Source organism: Centroberyx affinis, unplaced genomic scaffold (genome assembly GCF_046629955.1).
Source record: "Centroberyx affinis isolate AG114_WGS23_722 - 3 ecotype Tasmania unplaced genomic scaffold, CSIRO-AGI_Caff_v1 ptg005391l_1, whole genome shotgun sequence".
Taxonomy (NCBI): Eukaryota; Metazoa; Chordata; class Actinopteri; order Beryciformes; family Berycidae; genus Centroberyx; species Centroberyx affinis.
In genome coordinates, this window is record NW_027282696.1 from 130,539 (window position 1) to 154,406 (window position 23,868).

Below are 23,868 nucleotides of genomic sequence, written 5' to 3' on the forward strand. Positions count from 1 at the left end.
AATTATGTGGGTTGTAAAAATCAAAGGAAGAACTTGTTGACAGCACACGCTTTTGTCTCGCTATACTGTTGGAAAACTTGATGTGGAATGCAAAATGGTGCCAAGAAATGCCAAGAAAATACTGTAAAAGAAAAATAATTTCCTCTCTAAGATTCTTACAAAGTAGCTCACACGGCTAGATAAACTCTACTCATGTACATCAGCAACGTAAAAAGCGTCTCTCAAACTATAAATTAATCTGTAGTAACTCGTCGTCGGGTTAGAACTGCGCGGTAAAGCAGAAAAAAAACAAAAACAAAACAACATAAAACCATGTAAGACGGAGGAGAGCTGAGTGAAGCCAGACCTGAAAACTAACCATTCCAACCTGGGAAAAAAATAAAAAATAAAAACATGAGAAACATTTTTTGATATCTGACTGGAAGCACAGGCATGTATCTCCGACATTTTTGGGGTTAAAAGTCCCTCTCTGTCGAGCCGAGACAACACCTCAATCTTCGATCCTAATTTTCTTTTTCGTTAAATACAATAGAAAATAAATAAAGTCAGTCAGAGTGGAGACGACAGGTGGTTAAGAGCCGATGTGACTGTACATACAGTGAGCGTCCCTCCCTGGTGAGGCGGCGGCCGTTTGTTCGTTTCACGGTGAAGACGACACGTTCAAAAGGACGAGTCGCTTTCAACACGTCTGTCTGTCTGTCTGTCTGTCTGTGGGACAACACACATCTGTCTCAGTTTCCAACAGGACCTGACTGATATGAGTTTTTGAAGACCGATACTGATTATTGTATATTTTTGTGGGCTGCCGATATTCAATATCTTCAAATTTGACCATTTTTATGCCTGAAAATCACAAATATTCAGAGTTCCCCCCAGAATGTTTTTGAAACAGCATTTAGACCATCATGGGGCACTAAAACTCTCCATTGAAACACAGACTAATGAAATTTTTTAGTGTTAGCAGCTCTTTAAGGCAGAGAGACCCACACTACTAAAACAAATTATGGTAAATTTTGTAGTTAAGTAGCTAAAAAACACATTTTACATACCGGATCTCAATATTTACTGAATGACATAGATCAGGTCATATTTCCCCCCCCAAAATGGATATACAGCATTTTAACAGCAATATAACTCTTCATATGTTACTGGCAACACATCCTGAGATATTAGATGCATGTTGTCCCAAATGTCAAAAGGGACACGTCCATTTTAACAGTGATCCAACAGAGAGAGAGAGAGAGAGAGAGAGAGAGAGAGAGGGAAGAGCTGGACTGGAAAACACAAAAGGCCAGGGAGGGCATGAAAAAAAAAAAAAAAACGAAAATAAAAGATAAATTAAGCCAGGAGGAAAGCCTGTTTACCCGCAGCGGGACCGGGGGAACTACTCTACATCATCATCATCTTCTGGCTCTTCATGAAGAACAACAACGAAAGCAGATAGCTATGAATAAAAATACTCTCACCATAGGGAAAGCTTTTACCCAGCATGGAAGAATAAATTAAAAAAATACCATCCGTTTTCATTAGATCCATCCAACCGTTACAGAAGTGCCTTTTTGTCTGTCTTGTTCGCTAAAAAAAAAAAAAAAAAAAAAAAAAAAAATAGATTTTTTTTTTTTTTTGCAATTATACATTCAAAACGTGATCAAAATGAATCGGTTAATCTCCTTTTTTCTTTTTTTCCGCTAAATTATTCCAGGCACTTGATAGACTATAGGGCCAAAACTGAACTGAAAACAGTAAATACAAATACATTGGAATCACAACAACTGCATTCTGCCTGTGCTCGGCTTCTTGGGAACCCTTCACTTTACAACGGCCTTTTATTTCTGTGTATGAACCAATGGAAAAAGTACCAGTAGCACATAATAGTACTGTTGGTACTGCAAAAAAAAATATGGAAAATCTTCTTAAGAGTGTAAAAACAGAACTAAATACAAGTCCAAACAATTACATTTGTACATGTTGTACTTTGCCTTCTAAGTACATATGTATTCGGGAGATTTCATTAAGAACTTATACAGTATTGTGTAATTATAATATGTTTCCATAGGTAAATATACAGTAATAAAGCCATTGTACAGTAATGTGTTGCCACTTTTTCCATGTAGCAGCGAGTGAATCTTGTTTCTTTACCCTTCAATGCCACTTGAACATCGCTTTCCCTTTCATGACTTTCGCTAAATATATAGACTCTGTAAACATTTAAACCCTTATTGTTTTTGGGGTCAGCTGGAGAGACGACTGCATATAAAGGGGATGGGGAGTGGGGTGTGTGTGTTTGGGGGGGGAGGGGGGGGTTTTATCATTTGGCAATCCCATGATCCTTCCCTGCACATCGAACCGCGACGCTCCTCCTACATTCCCGCCGACAGTGCAGTATTTGGTTCAGAGATTTTCGAGAAACGCGGTGAAATAGAAATAGAGTTTAAGACTAATTTGGCACTTTTCTCAGCAAACTGCGCTCGGAGGATCCACCACATCCGTAACTTACACACATACATAATACATGCTTCAGAGTCTCCTTTGACAAAACTGATTTTTTTTTATTTTTATATTTATTTATTTATTTTTTGTGCTGTGTGATCTGTACGCCGCACAGCATGCCTTCATTTCAGTATTAACACTATAGAGCAGCGATATCATCTCAAGCTTCTGGGCAGGTTTTTTAGCAGAACTCAAGCACACAAGGACAAACAGATTTAGAGAAGACAGAGGACAGGATCGACCCTGTGACCCTCCTGCTGTCGCTCTAATTAACTACCTACAACTAGCCAGTACAATAAAACAGCTGAAGACTTCCTTGTTTGGAAGTTAGAATCAATAGATAGGAAGTCTGTCCTTATTTGAAGCCTTCAGAAGGAAAAAATAAAGGATTTAAAGGAAAAATCCACCCTGAAACACTTAAAAACACTTAAAAACAGCTATTGGTGATGTACTTTCTGGGCACATTTTGTGGCTTGGCGGCGTATTTTTCATCTTCCCGTGGATAACTGGCCAAATGTAGACGACATAACGTCATGTGGAAAAGGTTTTGGTGTCAGGCCCTCAGAGTCAAAGAGCGAGGGCTTCTCTCTAGAGCCGCCATTTTGCACCGAGAGACGTTCGAGCAATCACACAGGGAGAAATCCATCGTAGAAGAGGAAGAGAGAGACCAATTTCTCCACCCGCAGGAGCAGGAGAGAGACCAGAATGCAACGCGGCAGAGAGACAGGTTTTGAGTCGTCTCGCTCTCTTGCTCTTACGATGCTATCACAATCGCTCTCTCCACCTACATGTTTAACCCACAGCTGAATGCAACAAGTTCAGGCACGTTCCTCTGGAAGGTGTTGAAAGGCATTCTGGGAAATTACTAACTGCAGTAGAAGTAGTGGAGGCAGGTTGAGGGAAAGTTTGTAAACCCAAAAAATGTAAACTACAACATTTCATCACAAAATAACTCCCTGAATGCACTGAACATCACAGACTGATGATATAAAACAGAGTGGGAGTCGACTTTCCCTTTAAAACTAGCTGATGAGTTTCTCTGAAGGCTTCGTTTACATTTCTCCTGGCTAGTTGCAGATGTTGGGTCTGATGTCTCTTGAGTACTTGAGTCGTACTAAAAGGCCTCTCTGGTACGAACATATTGCGAAGCGCTGCTATTTCTTGCCCAGCAAGAGTTAATCGTTGCTTTGATATCGCAAACGTCAACTTTTCAAACCGCGGTGTGAAAACGTTCGGACTCCCTCGACCTGCAGATCCGCGGGAGCTTCGGTTCACGAGTCTTTACTCTGGCAGTCGAATCACACTCGCTATCAAAAATCATCTTAGCATTTGTCATACATTCTTTTTTTTCTTTTTTTTACTGTAAACAAACAAAAAAAGATGGATCAAAAAACCAGAGAAGTAAAAGTCTGCCAGTTGTGAAAATAACGTCGCAGTTCTATTGTAAAATAAGTTACAAAAATTGAAATAAAAATCTTTGCTTACAGTACTAAAATCCTAAACTAGATCTTTCGAACTTAAGAACCACATGTTAAGTCTATAAATATCTTTACAAATATACACGTTAATTATTCAAATAAACCTTTTTCGTATCACTTTAAATGATTAAATGTCTTACACGGTCATGACAGTGTCTTCTAGATTGCAATGCTTCGATCCTAAAACAATACTTTAAAAAAATGTAACTTTTTTTGTCTTTTAAGTACATGGCTGTGGACAGCAATATGATACATATTTGCATTTATATATTTACAATAAATCATTTTTCTAGATACATACAAAAAACCCCTCCAAAGCTTACTTATTATTGAATGGCCCTGAAACACTGCAACTTGACCTCACGCCGGAGGAGGATTTTTGTTCCATGGTTCTCCAAACTGCTCCTTCAGGAGGATAAAACATGACGAACTCATGAATAAACACCTTTTTATATGCATGTAGTCATGTGTATCCGTCTCCGGTCTTGAGTATCTCCGTCTTCTGTCAAAGCTGAGATGGTTGAGCGAGTCGATTGGATTGGTTCAGACCGCGTTTGGAGGACCAAAAGTGTCACGGGAAGAACAAGTCACATTATTGAGTTGATTCTGGCGTTGCTGGTTTCTTGCTGAACAAGATATTCTCGTACCGCGATCGAAGGGCTCCGTGCAGCAGAGAGGAGAAGGTCCGAGGTCCTCGCCCACCTCGCCGGAAAAAAAAAATGCCCAGGATCACCGACCAGTCACTGACCAATGCCCTTCATTCCCTCCTCTTACATCCTTTTTCTGTTTTTTTTGTTTTTCAGTCCCAGGAGGTTTATCCCAGTAGGCACGGAATGGTTTTAACCCCACAGATTGTCAATAACAAAAAGACTGGCCCGAGTACAAAAATATAATTTCATTTCCGAGAGGAAGAACAAAGAAGAAGAAACATGGTTCAACGGCAAAAAGAATAATCGATCCTTCAATGCTTAAAGAGTTTTCTTGGGGGAGAAGAGGAAACCTCATTCAGCTGAATTTCTACCAAGAGTTTTAAGACGAATCAAAGAGCTGAAGCACTGTGGAAGTATTGCATGCGGCGTCGTTTGTGTTTTTGTTTTTTTTTCATATCTTGAGGAGTTTGTCGGAGAGACGTCACTGAGGTGATAACGAGTCACACGTCGGGGTTCATCCCTGCCCCGCCCCGCCCCCCCCACTGGGGTTTTATGTCCTGATCACCCCGTTGCTGGGCAGCTGTTTGGGGAGGCAGGGCTCGTCGGGCAGCGGGTCGTGGGCGAACACCGAGTCGTCTCCTGAGGAGCAGGTGCTGTTGGAGTCCTGACAGGTGGGGGAGTACTGCTCGAACGGCACCGACAGGTCCAGGTACTCCTGCCAGAGGAAAGGTCAAAGGTTAGCCTGCCGTGTCACAGTACAATCCCCTCAGGACTCTGCTGTCACATAATTAATTTAGTTTATTGTTTAGTTTTATCTTATTAGTAGTAATATTCTATACTATCATACTGTTACATTTTGTTTTTATGTATGTATGTATGTATGTATGTATGTATGTATGTATGTATGAATTTATTTATTATTTCCCTACCACTGTTTTTTTTTTTTTTTTGCTTCCTATAGTCTAGGACAGTCAATCAATATTTGCAAAAATAATGATCTTTTTCTTTTTGCTGCCTGTTTGTTAACCATACTAATTAGGCATGAGACTACCAGAGGTCCAGCAAAACTTTTCTTGTTTTGTTCCAATCAAATGCAACACATATTAAACTGGAAGGACGATAGAATGAGTGAGAAAGTAGTGAATTTGACCAGCTTAAAGTGTATCAGCACTACTGTCTTTGTTCCACAGGAAAACATAAAAAGCTTGAGATGAAAATCTGTATTGCAGCTTGGTCAGAAAGTGACAGCCATGAGGTACGACTTCCATCCAGTCAACGATTACAAAAAAGTGTAAGCTGAAGGTAGATAGAAGAGTTTTGGTTTAACAGCTCGGCTAATTCCTGGTGTTTCCTCTGTCAGTAGGTGACAGCGATGCGATGGGACTCACATCAGTGGAGGTCATGGATAAAACCCGGTCATGATCTTCCACCAGCTGTCTGAAGGTCGGCCTCTGAGACGGCACAGCGTGCCAGCACTCCCTCATGATCATGTACCTGAAACACGAGGTGAAGATCAGTTATATTTAAACATTTATGATATTTATGACATTTATGATACATCACTATAAACTGACAACAAACCCAAACTCCTCAAAGGAAACTCCAAGACTGTAAAAATTTTATATTTATATAGCACAGAATGTAAGTTTATTCTGCTGTTACACTGACTGTAAATCACAGTGGATAGAAGAGGCAGCTAAATTCCTAAAATGTGTATAAATGAATATACAGATATATGGTTTATATTTGGATTTTAGATTGCATATATCCATCGATTCCTACTGATCTTGTGCCTGCAGTTGGATGGTAATGATCTGTAATCAAAGCATGCTGTAAAGTCATACTGACATGCATGAATTCCATCTCAAAGACGTGTTTCTTCCCTTTAATGTTGGTAATTTAGGTATTTTAAGCTCATTGCACTCACTCTGCTAAATGCCTAAAATGTAAAATTTAGGACTGGAGGAATATCACATTTTACCCTTCTGAATGTGTTAACCATGCAAGAATAAAGACATTTTATTGAATACTTATTTATAGATTTCTGTATCATATATGATATACAGTTCTTTGGTGCTTTGGTGGCTCTGCAGGCGAAGATATAAACCATCAACAGTCAGTTTATTATTTCCAGTAAACTGTCTGATAAAGCAGAACTAACAGAAGGTCATTTCTAACGGGACATACAGTTCATGGGTGCAGTTGGCGGGCTTGTCCATCCGATGTCCCTCCTTCAGCAGTTTAAAGAGCTCTTCTACTGGGATTCCTGGGTAGGGTGATCCTCCCAGTGTGAAGATCTCCCATAGTAACACACCATAGGACCACCTGAACACACATACACACACACACGCACACACAAAGGATAAAGATTAGGGGTCAAACGCCTGCAGCAGTCACGGTTCAGGAAGAGGGTTCCCCGGATACTATGATCGATCTGAGCGGAGAAATATTGATCTTCAATAATGTTTACAGCACTCAATTTAAGAATTCCTCTGACATTCCTGCCGTCTGGGACAGTCGATCAATATCTGTAAAAATCAACAACTCTTCCCTAAAGCCAGAGAGCAGAGAAATAAGACTCAATCTTGTGGTGTCATCAGGTATAAAGTCTGAAGCTGCTCCACACAGAGAGGAACAGGAGGCTGGTTCTGCCTTGAAGAGAGGTTTTCTGTATGAAGATATTTGACCTGACAGATAGTGTCTGGCTGCGATCAGGTAGGAGACTTTTTTCTCCTGCTCTAATACAAAGCTCAGCTGTGAGCGTCACTACTAACAGAGAGAACAACTCACATTATTCTCATTGCTATGCAACAACTTGCAAGCTATTTAATGCGTTTTAACTGACTAACCTGAAGGAACAAGGGTTAGGGTTAGAGAGTTTTATCATCTTGTCCAAGAGCTTCGCCTAAATCAGTGATTCTCAGCCTTTTTCATATCAAGGATTTAGTCCACATCAGAGCCACGGACCCCCATTTGATGAGATTTTGTCTCTCTGACCCAAATTTGAGAATATATTTATTGTTATTTATTGATTTTGTCCAGAATTCTAAGACTATCTGTATTGTAGGTAGAGAGATAACGGAGAAACTATGATCAAAATAGTCTCTTCTTCTACATTCTCTAATTGTGTTAACTTCTTGTAAATGAAATAATGCTGAAGTTTAACAGTTCATCAGTTTGCTGGGGACCCCCTGGAACCCCCTCTAGGACCCCCTGGTGGTCCCCGGACCCCATGTTGAGAACCACTGGCCTAGATAACGGCTGTTTCAGGGGCTTTTTTTTTTTTTCTCGCACTGACGTAATGCGCGGGTCGGTTAAAGTTGAGACCTTGGAGCCCGACGTGCCACGTCAAAAAATGCTAGACACATAGTTGGGATGAGATGCACAAAAACCACTGAAAATAACTGAAAAAAGGCACAGACCAGATCAGTGTCCTTTGGATTTACACTGGAAGAAGTGGTAGAAGTTGTTTATATTGCTTGTGTGTCACCAATATAATAAAAAACCTCCTTGGGTGCCTTAAAATTGGTACACTTCCAGCATACCTAAACAGACCCACACTGGACAGAAAACATGCAAGGAAAAACATATTGTATGGTTACTTGGGCAGTGGAAAAGCCATTTTAGATCCGCTCTCTTATTCCTATAAGCTTTCTGAACACAGACCCTGAAGTAAAAGACGGCCACAACCCAATCCTCCCTCCGACCCAAAAAACTCTTCTACTGAGCCGCCGTCCCGTTCTGTGGCAGCAGCTTGACTGAATCGGGCCATTCTTGCTAAATGGGTAAAAAATGAGGGAAGGTAATCAGATAATGGGCGGTCTATTAACCCAGTGTACTATTGTTCGGCCATTCGTCGGGCCCCTCCTCCCACTGTAGCGCTCAGCGGGCTTAATCTAATTATCCACGCTCCGGGTCCAGAGAGTGGAAAACAGCAGCTACTGGCCGGCCCGGGCTAGTCGACCATCCAAACTCAGAGAGAGAGAGGGAGGGAGGAAAGAGAGGAGATTGAAAGGCAGAGGGATAGAGATCAAAACAAGAGAGGGCAAGAGAGAGAGAGAGAGTTGCAGGGAAACAGAAAGAGAAGAGAGAATAATTGGCCCGGACGATGGATCACTAACTAACTCATTATCATTATTGTGTGTTGGACACAAACAAAGCAGGTTTTCGGGGTCGGGACGGGTTCACACCGTCTCCTCCCAGCATGGGTGAAGAGCGCTGGAGTCAGCAGAATGAGCCGTAAACACAGGAGGGGACGCACGCTGTTTATATATTCAATACCAGTCATCAGATGAATATTCACAGGCCATTAGGTGCTTAATATGCGGAGGCAATCAAGATGTAAACACTTAATTTTCGTTATGGCACCAGCAGCAGTAAGAGCTGACAGTTTCAGGGATGAGAATGAAGGTCACCGTCACTGTGGTGTGTTTGATTCTGTTTGATTTAATTTTGCTCTGCATGCAGGAGAGCAGGTAAAAAACTTGGTGTGTGTGTGTGTGTGTGAGAGAGAGAGAGAGAGAGAGAGAGAGAGTGTATGGTGGTTAGGGAAGTGGGTAGGGTTTGACCGATGTGGGTTTTTGAAAGCTGATACCGACGCTGATAGCTGATATGTGGTGCCGACATTCAATATATTCAAATTTGACTGTTTTCATGCTAAGAAATTCCCCAAAAATACGACGATTCAGTGTTTTGCCCACGATTTATTTTTTTCTTTTTTAGGGTGGAAAAGCCTCTGAAACCGCATTTAGATCATCATGTGACGCTAAAACTCTCCACTGAAACCCAAACTAATGAAATTTCTAGGTTGCTTAGCAGCTCTTTAAGGTAGAGTGCATTGTTTTTTCATTGCAGTAAAATCAGATCCTCACCTCCATCATATCAGTGGTGGAAAACACTGACTGGTTGACATCCAAGGTCAATATTGGCCCGATATACTGTACTGGCAAAACAATACAAATGTGTAACCCTGGTAGTGGGGTTTAAATATGAAAGTGAATTCCTGCCCAAACTAATTCCAGTAGAAGTTGTTGTTAGATATCACAACATGATAGTGTAAATTACTTCAGAGAGCAAACGGCTTCTCTGTGCAAAAATGTGTAAAAGTACACAGTAAAAATCCTAAAAAATAAAATAAAAGTGGGTCATGGAAAATCCCTCAGGGCGTGGATCTGACTGTATGTATTTAAATGTCAGTTGTGCTGCTGCTTTTGTGTGTAGATGTGGGATTGGGTGAGTTTTTGAGGTGTTTTTATTTTTATTCCCCCCCCCCCCCTGTCTTTTGGTGTAAGATATTTCATTAAAGACTATCACAGGTCAAAAGTCAGAGTCCCCTGGGGTGTGTGAGAGTAAACTGGCCGGAGAGCGACTACTGTATAAAGGAGGGGGGTTGGGGGGCTGTAATCCAGACCTGCTGAAATAACAGAGCGGTCTGAATCTCCTCTCGGCCCGTTCCCAGTCTAGTGTAATCACACGGCGAGCCAGTGTTGACAGGGGCCCGTGTTTGACTTGGATGGCTGTGCTGGGGACAGGGAGTCTGGCTGCAGCCGGCTGGTGGGGGGTGGGGGGTTGGGGGGGTTTAGGGGGTGCGCCCCCCCCCCCCCCCCCCCCCGCTAAAGTCCCTACCAAAAGACAGATTGACTTTGTGACCTCCCCACCCAAACTCCCCTTTCTTCTCCTGATCGCAGCCAACACAGGAGCAATCAGCGAGAACTGAAGAGAATCCGAGGTCGTAAAAAGAAAAAAACAAAAATCGAGTGTTTGTCCCGGTTCCTTTGAAACGTTGTGTAAAAACCCCCCGAGGAAACACCTCCAGATAAATCCACTGACCCTCTTATCTCCCGCTATTCTGGGGGACGGCTGGATTTACACTGATAACACAACGCTAAGATGTCGGGGCAGCGTGCCGTTTTTGTCTCTCTGATGTCATATCGGGAGATTAAGGAACAAACGCGGGGAGGAATGTGGGAGCCGCTGATACACAAGGAGCTCAGGATTATCAAGCGAGCGCAGATGACAGAGAGCGGCGAGAGGAGCGGGAGATGGAGGGAACGCGATGAATCCATATTCACACGCACGCAGGCGTCGCTTTTTGATGCTAACACGCTAAGTCATGATATTTCAACACCCGGATTCCTCGGGTGTACAGCGGCGGCACATGAACGGACAGTTGGCGTGTGAAGCGGTGCCTGGTTTGTGCAAACTCACACGTCGCTCTGGTGCGTGTAGACCCGGTCGAACAGAGCCTCCGGAGCCATCCATTTCACGGGCAGACGACCCTGCAACAACAACAGGCACAACAGAACCGCTCAGTCAGCAGAACCATTCTGTACGGACCAGACACGTCCGCCAAAACATCAACACCTGATCCCCCCCGCCATGACTGCCATCCCACCCCCGGCTCTACCGAAGCAGCCATGCACAAAGTGGCGCCTCTGTGATGGCTGCATCTTTACCCCCAAACTCCCGCCTGCACCCTTCTGCCAATACACACAAATGAGGATTTATGCGCCGTGCAAATCAGGCAAACTGTACAAAACAGAGAAAGAAGTGCTGCATCTAGCTGCATCTGCAATACTGTGTGGAGGCAAAAGGCAATAACTGCTCAGTGAAACTGAGACAAATGGCTTTTAAGTTTTCATTACTGCCACACCAAGTGACTTGACAGAAAATCTTTGAAAATGTGTTGATTTGTCGACTTGTTATCGTCGTATCCTCTGACCTAACGCTGATATACAATGACATGACAAAATATCATTTTCGACCCAGAGTGGAGTTACTGCCTTCCTTTGTAAGGCAGTACAGTATAATAAGTACAGTATAATGCCCAGTAAAACTCTCCTGATGTGGAAAATTAGCTAAAGCTAAATCTGGTACAATACATCAAGGGCAACATTTATGTTTAATATTGTATCCAGTCCCTTACAAATAAATAAATACATACTGTATATACCACCCGTCCTGGGGCTGGGCGATATGGTTGAAATCAACATCACGATAATCAATATCAATATATATCAATATATATCACGATATGATTCATGTATGCAAAATCACGATAAATAATCAAATTAATGTTCATTTCATTGAACCGAATGGTGATGTTAGGTGTGATGTCAAACAAAACAGAAATATTCAAATAATATTCCTACCAAACCTCATTTTATGAGAGTTTTTAAGTAAAATTTGCTTGTCATCATCAATTTAGACAGCAGAACTGTGTGTCACGATATTAAAATATCTTCATATCATCACGATATGATTCCACTGAAAGACGATAAACGATAATATTGAATAATCGCCCAGCCCTACCCCGTCCTGTACTGGATGCAAGTGAAACCAAATGCTCAGAATGAATTACAAATACTTTCTGACCCACTTTCTGGCTGAGAATATTAAGTGAGACTCACGTTGGTGGTCTTTTTGTAGTAGTCTATATTGTGCACGTCTCTGGCCAGACCGAAGTCGGCGATCTTCATAACGTTGTCCTCTGTCACAAGGACGTTTCTGGCTGCCAGGTCTCTGTGGATACACTGCAGGAAGAGGGAGAACACACACATCACACACACATCAAACATGTTGCATCATGGATGTCTCTCTCTCTCTCTCTCTCTCTCACACACACACACACACACACACTTTTGACAAGGTTATAAACAAAAATCGGTAACGTGGGAAAAAAAAAGGGGGAAAACAGATTTAAGGGGGGAGTAAATTGCCAGGAATTACATTTTCTTTTTCCAACCCTGATTCTTTCCTCACCCTCAAATATCACCTTAACACTAGAAAGGCCAAGCTGTGACTTTTTTCCTGGACCCAGTCGTGAGTCTAAGTCAAAATCATGCGAGGAAATATGAGTTATAATTATATTTACTCTCTTCATTTGACGGCTTGTTGGCCTTCTCTTAGACGCCGCAAAATCCACTTAACTGTCTAGTGTTAAAGTATTAGTATCTGGTATTAAAGGAGTGAGGGCCGCCCCAAAACGTCCCCAAAACGTTGGAGGATTTCCTTCATCTTTCTACGCTTGTGAGGACATTTCATGCACCAGGCGACATGCAGACAGACAGAAACACACACGCCGAGGCTCAGATCTAACACCGAACACACAAAGTATTCTGCATTTCAACACGTATCACCCCCCCGTCACTACCACACTGTCATGGCCGCTAACCTTCTGCGAGGCCAGGTACTCCATGCCCCGGGCCACCTGGTAGGCGCAGGACACCAAGTCTTTGAAGGTGAGCTGCTCGTCGGGGATTTTACACGTATCGAAGGAGTAGTCCATGCCTGGAGGCCGCCGCGCCCGCAGGTACTCCCGCAGGTTCCCTTTGGAGGCGTACTCCACCAACACGTACAGCGGACCTGCACACAGGAGGACAGGAGGTCAGGGGGTCAGGGGGTCAGAGGTCAGCGGGACAGTGGCAAGTATGTTCATTAATCCTCCTCAGGACTCACCGTCCTGCGTGCACGCTCCCAGCAGGTTGATAATGTTTTTGTGTTTTCCGATCATCTTCATCATCTCCATCTCCGACACCAAGTCTGACAAGTCTTTATCCGTGGCGTCATCTGAGAGAGAGGGAGAGAGAGAGAGAGAGAGAGAGAGAGAGAAGGAGGGAGAGAGAGAGAGAGTCAGAACAAAATGATTTATGAAGCGATGTCAACAAAACTTGCTTGTCAGAGAGTGTTTTACTGAGCAACAAAGGACAGAAAACACAGATAAAGAGTGAAAAACATTGTAAATTTCAGGATATGAGAGATGAGAGACGAGAGCTTGTGTGTGTGAACGAGAGAGAGATAAATATTTACAAAGAGAGGGAGCGCAAGAGAGAGATTTAGAGAAAGAAAGACAGAATGCCAGTGACACCAGTGCTGCTCATTTCCTTGAGGAAACCACAGCACTGACACCATCAAGCTTGTGTGTTAATTCCTGGATCATCACCAACCTTTCAGCATCTTCACAGCGACAGTGAGCGGCTTGTTGGGTTTCTCCTTGTCGATGCCGACCGCCTCGGCCATCACCACCTGACCGAAGCAGCCTTCTCCCAGAGGTTTACCCAGAGTCAGTCTGAAACACCAAGACACCCAGGAAAGATTACAAACTGTCTTTTGCGGGTACATTTTGTAGCAAACAGTGTCGTATTATTATGCAATTCCCCCTCCTATTTCTATGTAAATTCTAATTTGAATTAGATGTGTTTGATTGCCGAGTGCATTAATGTGGAGGAACTTGTCTGTGACCTTAATGTATTGACGGCTTTAGAGCTGCAACGATTAATCGATTAGTTGTCAACTATTAAATTAATCGGCAACTATTTTGATAATCGATTAATCGGTTTGAGTAATTTTTTAAGAAAAATAAGTCAAAATTCTCATCATTCTGATTCCAGCTTCTTGAAAAATGTGAATATTTTCTGGTTTCTTTACTCCTCTATAACAGTAAACTGAATATCTTTGGGTTGTGGACAAAACAAGACATTTGAGGACGTCACCTTGGGCTTTGGGAAACACTGATCCACATTTTTCACCATTTTCTGACATTTTATAGACCAAACAACTAATCGATTAATCGAGAAAATAATGGACAGATTAATCGACAATGAAAATAATCGTTAGTTGCAGCCCTAGACGGCTTATAGATTTTCACAGCACATACTGAAGCATTGATCGTACAATGACAACAGTACAATATCTGCCAGTTCTGAAACAAGCTGTTGAAATATGTTTATAAAATAGCTGCACAAGCCTGATACTGCATATTTTCTTCAGTCAGTTCATCAGTGATAACAGTAGAGCTTCAGTATTAGTTTTCCTTCTCTCACCTGGTTCGAGAAAACTCCCATTTGGGGTCGGAGGGCAGCTCCAGCTCGGAGACGTTGGCCAGCATCGGGCCGTCGCTGGACGACAGGCGGGCGATCCTCACCAGCGGCGTGTTGGAGTTCATGGAGGAGTTGGAATCCAAGGAAACCTGCTTGGGTGCAAAAAAAAAAGAGAAAATGTTATAGTCTCTGAAAAGGGCGAGGCGATAGAGTCTTGAGGAAGAGACAGAGGAGAGAGAGAGAGAGAGAGAGAGACACTAAGAAACACTAACCTTTAACCCTACAAAAAATCAGTCTTATTCTAACCTTGGTCTTCTGAAAACTAAATCTAATCTTGCATTGTAACCTTAGTTTTATTAGAAAAAGTGGAAAAATCTCACTCCAAATGAGTGAGATTTAATTTGCTTCCAACACAACTCAACATGCATCAAGAAATGTCTTTATTGTAAATTTCAGTTTACATTATCTTGAGACAAATGGTGTAATTTAGCTTAGTTCATGTCAGCATTGTTTCACAGAAAACTCAAAACAAGTGAAACTGCATTGGAAAAAAATCAGATCATCTCATCCCATTGGCAGATTTATTTTCACTTGGTTGCACACTGGAAACACGAACAGACCAAGGCCAACAAGCCTTCAACTGAAAGTGTTAAATGTAATTATAACAACTATTTCCTTGCAAGATTTTGAAAATGTTAAAACATTTGTTTGCATAGAAAGAGGGTGTAAAAGTCATGGAGGGACATTCTGAAGAGATATTTCACTTCTAAAATTCAAAACAGCCATCAATTGACCTTGGAAGAAAAACAGGATTTTAGGACTGAATGAATAAATTAATAAATGATTGAATAACTCGTCAGGATGGAAAATGTTTTTTTTTTTTTTTGCAGTGAAGGAGCGGAAACATAGCGCATCACAGGACCAGTGTGTCAGAGCTCTTTCAGCAGGACTGGGGTTCTTTGAAAAAAAAAAACGGTCTAACTTCTTCTGACTTTTACAAACAGCCGGCCCCGTGGCGGCGTGCAGCAGGAAGGAGGCGGTAACAAAGACAAATGAAAGGGGACGCGGCGGCGGGCGGGCGGGCGAGATGGGGCGGACGTCTCGATCCATCAGCCGGCTCCATTTCCAGAGCGGCGGTCCTGCTGCTGCGCCCGTGGGCTGCACATCCTCCCTCCATTTATCTGGTGCCGCGGGGCGCTGACGGCTCCGGCCCCCAGGTCTGATGAATCTGTTTGTGTCAGAGTCTGCCAACTCTTCCCCTTCAGGTGGGGTCTTGAAACAAACATGTCCACTTACCAGACTTCCCCTCCTCAACTTCTCAGCTGGGGGAAAATGAGAAAAAGGCTGCGAAGCAAAAAAAACAAAAAAACACAAAACAAAAAAAAAACAAAAAAACCCAGCCCCGACCGCAATTTCAAAGGCATGAAAAGTAATATCTGATAGAACATGCCAGGAGGTTTATGGGAGATTTACTCAGAGTTATGAAAAAGAACCGAGCGAACCAAGAGATTAGCTTTAACAAAAATGAAGCAAAGATTACAGAAAAATGCAATAAGATCTTTCTCTGGACTGCCTTATAAGACCATGTATATGGATGCAGCAGACATAGAAGAGGCTGCAATTAAAGTGTCCTTCCAAGATGAGATATCCACCTCTCGAAAAAGCCGACGCCTACTCTCGCAACAAGATTGCTTTCATGAAAGAATAACTAATTCCGGAAGAAACACATTGAAGTTATTAACTGTTTTTACAGCCCTTGCCTGCTAAATCCCTAACACTGTCAGGGATGAACTCATGTGCGCTTTCTCGACGATTGAGTGATGACTTTCAAGTAATAGTTTTCTTTTCTAAAAATGGATCTATCGCGTTTTGGAGCGCAACCCTTCAATTATAAAGCTGGAAAGCTGGAACACACACACAACCGCACGGCCGCAGCGTGCTGTGTACTGTATACAGTAGGAGGCGAGCAGGGTGGGGCATTATGGGTAATCGCACGACTCTTTCACGTTCACATTTTAGACATTCAGCAGAGCCTCAGACTTAAAACGAGGGCAACAATAGAATACATTTTAGTTCCTGGCTCGCCAATTTTGCAATCAATAAGGAGTGAGTGACTTTTAATATTCTGAAGATTAGATAATAGGGAGAAGTGCTACTTAAAGAAATAGAAGCTGAGATAGAAGGCAATTTTTTTGACTAGAGCAAATGAGAGCGACTACAGGAGGAAGATGAGAGAGAGGCAATATGATTTATTAGGGACTGGGAAGGACTGCAGAACTCCAGTCCGGCTGCCAGAATACTTTTTTTTTGCCTTCTTGGATTTGTCTCGGTCTCGTTCCTGTTTTGACTCGGACCTGTCTTGGTCTAGCCACTAATGGATGTTGACTCAACTTTTTTTCCTGCCTTTAAATATATATTAGAAATCACTCGGAGAGCGCAAACCTCCACCAACGCTGAACAATTACACCCAAACACATCATTCCTATCCCTTAAATTGTAGGTTTAATTGATTTCTTGGCCCTGTAAACACACCCTTAGGATTTGGAATAAAGTCTCTATCTCTGTTAGTTTCATACTTATGGCTAAAAAACGATAATCATCTAATGGCAGAAATCCCAGGTCTGGATCGCCATCAAAATCGAATCAAGTTTTCCTTAGCCCAGGGCCGATCTGGTCACCAAATTTCATGGAAATCTGCTCATAAGTTTTTGAGATATCCTGCTGACAGACAGACAGACAAACAAACAAACTAACGGGTGAAAACACATAACCTCCTTAGTTGAGGAAAAAATTATAATTTTCTTCTTGTTTGGTTTATTTTTTCCAAGCGCTACAAACAATATAAGGGATTTCAACCTGCAGAAACCTCTATGGGTCTCAGACTTCTATGTATTGATTAGTTGGATGTTGAATGGTAAAATCTAGATCTACATCTCTGTTCATCCCTAAGAAACTCCTTAACCATTTTGGAAAGACATGTACAGTGTCTATTTCCTATTTTGGTCTTGAATAGGACTCGATTTGCTCTGGTCTTGGTCTCGCCTCCCTTCGGACCCGATCTTGGAACTGACTCGGACTCGACTAAGGTGGTCTGGCCTGCCGCCCCGGGAGCGGTGCGACGCGAACCGTTTTTCAGACTGCAGGCCCTCTCCGCTGGAAATGCAGCTGCTCCACTTTATGTTTCTCTCAAAGCAGTTGAGGGGCGAGTGTGCGTTACACAGAGAGTGAAATCTAACACTAACACTGACAGTCGCAGGAGGGCATAAATATCCCTCGGCTGAATCTGCTCCAAGATAAATGTGAACACATGTCACCAGCTTGATGCCTTCCAGCGTCCGCACGACGTCATCAACAGAGAGAGAGAGAGAGAGAGGGAGAGAGAGGGAGAGAGAGAGAGAGAGAGAGAGAGGGAGAGAGGGAGCAGAAGTCCCCCTTCGTGTATTTATCCTATATCTTTCCTGCATCTATCCTGCATACAATTCTTTCTTTAAAATTGCAAAAATAAGCTAGCCAATGCAAAAAAAAAAAAAAAAAAGAAGAAATTCCATGATTTTTCCATGACTTTCCGCATCTAATTTGCAGCGCTTCCATGAGCTAAAAATGTTATTCCTTCCTGGTTTGCTAATGTTGTTGTAAACAGTCTGGTTTCCACTACAGTTGGGTTTGCTTTGGAGGAGGAACAGCTGAAAACCACCAGTCTGATGCAATTGAACGTGTGAAAAAGGTTGTAAAATACACTCTGGTGTATTTACTATGTTCCTGTAAAGTAAAATTCCCTGACTTCCCCTGAGAAATGATCAATTTCCCAGACTTTCACTGTCTGGAATACACCTCTTTAAATTCCATGATATTCCAGGAATTCCATGAAATCCATGACATGAAAGGGGATCCTGGAAATGCCTTTCAACCAACTAGTTACAAGTCTTTTTCCATGCAGTTCCCCTTCTGAATAGAGCACCAGTGGACTTCATACTCCAGCAAGCATGCAGTAAATCTATACAAGTCCGTACATCTGTATCAAGTTGTACTAAAGTCATAATAATGAGGCTTCACTGAAGACAGAAGGAGAGGAAAAGAGGGAAAGTGTTTGTACGAATCTTGTATCTACTTTCTGTTACCTGTCTCTTGAGGGGGAACTTTGAGAGTTTCTGCACGGGCGGCGTGGGCAGCGTCTTCTGCGTGGTCATCCTCATGCGGCAGAGGATGACGATGACCACGGCCAGGATGAAGAGCACGCAGCCCGTCACGTAGATGAGGATGTCGGCGTAGTCGTCCTCCCTGTCCGGGTCCACGGCTATAGGAGGGGGGAGGGGGGAGGGGGGAGGGGGAGGGGGGAGGACGCAAGCATGGGACGTCATTCAAAACCGTGAATCTTTAATAAACACATCAACTTTTATTTTATTCCTAGTTTTTTTTAGTATTTTTTAATTATGGTTGCAGACAAGGCTGATGACTGTTCCATGTCTTGTGTTTGTCCTATTTGTCTTGTCTGTCCACCGCACAAAATGAAAAGTAATTTGCATTTGAATTGAACTCACACACACATGGCCTTTCCAACATGAGATTGTGGGACAGCAAGAAATTAAAGTCCGCTGATATCATCCCAACGATAATCACTCAGCTAAGCTTTTTCGTGCCTCATCTCACCACACAATGTACTTGTTATTAATTAAAAAAAAAACATTAACTGTGGCTTTGCTCGGTAGCACATTTCAACCCAACGGATGCTGGGAATAGTCCAAGCAGCTGTAATGAAACATCTATAAATCATAGTTTGGTTTGAAAAACAATCAGTGCTCGGGAACTTGCCTCGCACGCCGCCAAAGTTTGCGTTCAGCTGTTGGGACGAGGCAGCAGAGTAATCGGCTCCAGCAGGTAATTGCACCTGTGATATGCCTCTCCCCGGGGAAGTAATTATTGTGTTGAACATGGAGCACAGAAATGTCTTTAAATTGCCTCGTAGCCTGGAGACATTACAACGGATGAGCCGCCTTGATTAAAAAGTGTCTTCCAGTGGAGGCTGGATTACATGTTTGGTTCACCGAATAAAAGGGGCAATAACGCATTTGCAACGCAGTTAACACGTGTTAACAAGTGGATATCATGTGTTTGTGTGCGTATGGTAATTATACAGGAGTTTGTCAATGAAGTTTAAGCACTGCAAAAAATCTCCATATTAACACGTCATTTAGTCTGTTATTGAGTCCTGAAATCGTACTTTTCTTAAAATAAGTGAAAAAATCTGCCATTGCCGTTTGATAATTTCACTTGTTTCCAATGCAGATAGATAGATAGATAGATAGATAGATAAATACTTTATTCATCCCCTTGGGGAAATTCAGGTGTCCAGTAGCTCACACAATCTGTATTAATATAACTTATAACTATAGATTAGAGACAATACACAATAAAACAAGGCAATGCAGCATGCACAGGGTTAAAAACCAAAATTACTTAAAGGCAAAGAGTCATATAAAATAAATAAATAAATGAATAAAAGGTGCCAATAAAAAGTACCATAGTCCTTGAGGACTATGCGAATCAATTTGTTTCAAGAATTCTGTAGAATTAACTGTCATTTTCTTGATAGTAGTGCGGTGATCTGCCTTATTCTGACACTCATTTCTAGACAATTCCTGAAACAAGTGAAGCTGCATTGGAAACAAGTGGAGTTATCTCTCCTCACTGGCAGAATGTTTCTCTCTTGGTTTAAGAAAAATCAGATCTGAAGGCTGAATATTCGCCTAAACGAGACTATATGAGACGTTTCTTGCAGTGGGATTGTGCTACCGAGTAAAACATAAAAATGTCAACACATAACAATCATCTTTTCATGCCGTTTATGACATTCGGAGTGATCTAGGTGGAGGAAATGGACGGCGGACGTCCAGAGAGCCGCGGAGAGAGAAGAAGAGGAGGAGGAGGAGGAATCTACCTGGAAGCACCGTCAGCCAAGCAGAGTGGTAAGCATAGCCGATAGAGTTCCCTGCTAGACAGGTGTACTCCCCCGCATCCTCAAAAGACACATTGGCCAAGAGGAGAATCTCTAGCTCCTTATCCGTTGTGTTAATACCAGCCGTCTGTGGAGGATGAGAGAGGGGCGAGGTGGAGGAGGGAAGAAGGGAGAGAGAGAGAGAGAGAGAGAGAGAGATTTCATAAGCCCAAAGCTCTTTAGAGGAAATGCCAACACCAAACACACCCTGGAGGAAAGAAAGACCTGGAAGAAGAGGAGGCGGGACCGAGGGCCTCCAGCATCACCACCACCTGGAAACACCAAGAAGCACGAAAAGAAGCTCACACCGGTTCGAGAGAAAACCTCAAAGTTTCAGGTTTCCTCAGGCGGGGTTTTTCCCAGATCCGCTAGACAGGTGCAGCAGCTAGGATCGCCCCGCCTGCGAGTTTAAATCGAACCGGTGAAAGTTTTACCTGCCGTTGAAAGCGAAAAAAAACAGATCCCTTCACCGCAAGAAACGACGGCCGCCACCAAAACTGAGGAGGAGAAACGGGGAGTCGACACATTTGACCGCAACATCAAACGTGTTCATGAAAAGAGCGTAGCTGCAGTTGTGGGTTTTTGCCTTTTGACTAATAGTTGTGGTGTGATGACCGGTGGGGTGGGGGGGGTGGGGGGGGGTCCGTTTCAAAGTCATCAGTGTCTGATGCGGCGTGGAGGGGTGGGTGGAGGGGGAGGGGTGTGTGTGGGTGGGGGGGGGGTCCCATTAGATCCTCGTACCCCAGGCTTCAGTAATGAACAGTGACATCCAGCCCCAGTCATGATTCAGTGTCCTGCTGCATGCTTTCATATAAAAGCACATTAATACAGCTGAAGAATGCACTCCCAGGGAAATCAATACCAGTCTGTGTGATTGTGTGTGTGTGTGTGGGTGAGAGAGAGAGAGAGAGGGAGGGTGGGCTTTTATGTGTGTGTGGGGAGAGGGAGTGCGAGCAAGGGCAAGGCTTTTGAAGTCCTCGCCGTAATTAGAGGCGTGATATTGTGTTTTTTATTGATCGGGAAAGAAGACAAAGCGGCGTGGGGCGGTGAAATGGATGAGACATGCTAACTAACGGAGTGTGAGCGTTTAGGGCTCAGAGGGCCTTGGAGAAGAATGGGGTGTGTGTGTGTGTGTGTGTGTGTATATATGTGTGTGTTAGGGGGTGTATTGTCTTCGTCCTATTAGCCAGCAAGCCAGTCACACCCACACCCAGGAGACCCGGAGAGAGGAGACTCGGGGCTCAGGAGGAGTTACCTGGTCTGCGGATCTTAAGCCAGAAAGCGTTTTCCGACTTGCCTACAAAGTTGGAGGCGCGACACCAGTACTTCCCGGCGTCTCTCTCTGTCACGTTGGACAGTTTGAGCTTATCGTGGGCCTCGGCGTGCCTACTGACAAGACTCTGTGGGAAGGGGGGATACGGAGAGGCCGTGTGTTACAGCGAGGACACACACACACACACGCACACACACACACACACACACACACACGAGGACGCTGCATACGTGGCAAGGTTATTATCGTTAACGAAAACTAACAAAATAACGAGAACTAGGTGTTAAATAAAAATAAAAACGAGGCTTTACCAAAAAAACGATTACTGAAACTGTATTGTGTGTTTACAAAACTAACTAAAATAAACTAAAATTATAGAGAAAATGTCTTTAGTTTTTGTCTTTGTCAATTTATTTCATATATAAGCCTAGTATTTTGGGTGAAATCTATCTTCCAATTTTTTTTTACCTTTTTGAATCTCGCCCCTGACAAATACCCCATATTACAAAAAAAAGACTAAAACTAACACTGAAACTAATAAAAACTAAACTAAAACTAAGCATTTTCAAAAAATAAAAACTAAACTAAACTAGCAAACCCGCTTTAAAAGCTAATTAAATCTAAACTGAAATTGAAAACAAAAAGTCAAAATGAAATAAAAATAAAAACTAATGAAAAAAGCAAAACTATAATAACCTTGGTACGTGGAGAACGCACACACACACACACACACACACACACGCTCACACACACACTCTGAAGCAGGATTAAAGGCGTTACATCGTCAAACCTGTAAAAAAACACATAACGCTGCATACACACAGAGAGAACAACACACACATACACACATTGCATATGCAAAGTAAGACATGCTGTCTACTGGTAGATTAAAGGCATTGCGGTACGTCAATCTTCCCAACACACACACACTGCACACACACACACACACACACATACACATACACACACATGGCTCATGACAGGCGTTCTGGCGGGGAGAGAAAAAAAGAAAAAAAAGAACTCCTGATAAATAATTAAAGGGGCAAAAGCACATAAAGGAGAAAACATATCGTGTTTTATGGTTGCTTAATGAACATCCATGGCTGCAGTCCAGCCCACTCGTGGAAGCAGACTCTCTCGCCTCCCCACTCGGGGCGAGTCACTCATCGTTAACTCTTTTTCCAGGCATCAAAAGGGCCATTCAGGCATTTCTTTAAAAAAAAAAAAAAAAAAAAACATCCTCCATGACATTCGTACCCCCCCCCCACCTCCCTGTATTTAGCTCCTATATGCCACACATGAGATGTCACAGAGCGTCAGAATGAACTGTGGTGGGCCAGAGAGAGAGAGAGAGAGAGAGAGAGAGGAGAGAGAGAGAGAGAGAGAGAGAGAGGAGAGGGAGAGAGAAAAAAAGCGGCACATGCAGAGTGCAGATCCAGTAAATACTGTTTCAATTATGTGGTAGTCGAAAATAGAGTGTGGAGCCGCGGTCTGGGCCGACGGCTCGCTGTCTCTCTCTATGTCGCTCCCCCCTTTCTCTCTCTCTCTTTTTCTCTCTCTTTTTCTCACTGTTGATCTCTATCTCTCTTCTTGTTGGTCTTTCTGTTTTTCTTATTCTCTCTTTTGCCTTTTTCATCCTCTCTGTCTCTCCCTCTCCCCCTCTTTTCTTCCTCTCTCACCCTCCTCTCTCTTTTCTCTCCCTCTCTCTTTCTCTCTCTCTCGCTCTGTTGATCTTGATCTCTCTCGCTTTCTCTTCCTTTCTCTCTGTTTTCTCTCTTTCTTCCTCTGTGTGTCTCTCTCTGTCTCTCCCTCCTTCTTTCTCTCTGTTTCACTCTCCTTGTGTATTTTCGACCCCTCTCTTCCTTAATTTCTCTCCCTCTCTCTCCCCCTCTGTCTTTTCTCTCCATCTCTTTTCTTCCCTTTTCTGTTTATCTATCTTTCCTTCTCTCTGTTTATCCCCTTCTCTCCTTTCTCCCTTTCTTTCTCTCCCACTGTCAGTCTGTCTCCCTCCCTCTCTCCTTTCTCCCTCTCTCTGTCGCTCTCTCTTTTCCCTCTCCCTCTCTATTTCTTTCTTTTACTCCCTTCTCTTCCCTTTTTTCTCTCTCTCCCTTTCTCTCCTTCCTTCTCTTTTTTTATCCATCTCTATCTCTCTCCCTCCTTCTGCTTC

The 23,868-nt window shown here is 42.9% G+C and overlaps 1 protein-coding gene across 5 annotated transcripts in view; it reads right to left on the reverse strand.

Annotated features, from left to right (window-relative positions):
- Positions 1-1,648: 1,648 nt before the first annotated feature.
- The window catches only part of fgfr3 (fibroblast growth factor receptor 3), a 52,692-nt gene continuing 30,472 nt past the window's right edge, over positions 1,649-23,868 (reverse strand). For 2 of the 5 annotated variants that reach the window (XM_071546710.1, XM_071546707.1), the window contains exons 6-16: positions 20,372-20,516; positions 18,555-18,730; positions 14,440-14,588; positions 13,564-13,685; positions 13,076-13,186; positions 12,792-12,982; positions 12,028-12,150; positions 10,826-10,896; positions 6,806-6,943; positions 6,007-6,112; positions 1,649-5,333 (exon numbers count right to left, since the gene is read on the reverse strand). In XM_071546710.1, coding sequence (XP_071402811.1) covers positions 5,169-5,333; positions 6,007-6,112; positions 6,806-6,943; positions 10,826-10,896; positions 12,028-12,150; positions 12,792-12,982; positions 13,076-13,186; positions 13,564-13,685; positions 14,440-14,588; positions 18,555-18,730; positions 20,372-20,516 — 1,497 coding nt within the window. In that variant the 3' untranslated portion in view covers positions 1,649-5,168. Of the gene's footprint in view, positions 5,334-6,006; positions 6,113-6,805; positions 6,944-10,825; positions 10,897-12,027; positions 12,151-12,791; positions 12,983-13,075; positions 13,187-13,563; positions 13,686-14,439; positions 14,589-18,554; positions 18,731-20,122; positions 20,138-20,371; positions 20,517-23,868 lie in introns of all 5 variants that reach the window. The other 3 variants (XM_071546706.1, XM_071546708.1, XM_071546709.1) reach the window with 2 other exon arrangements.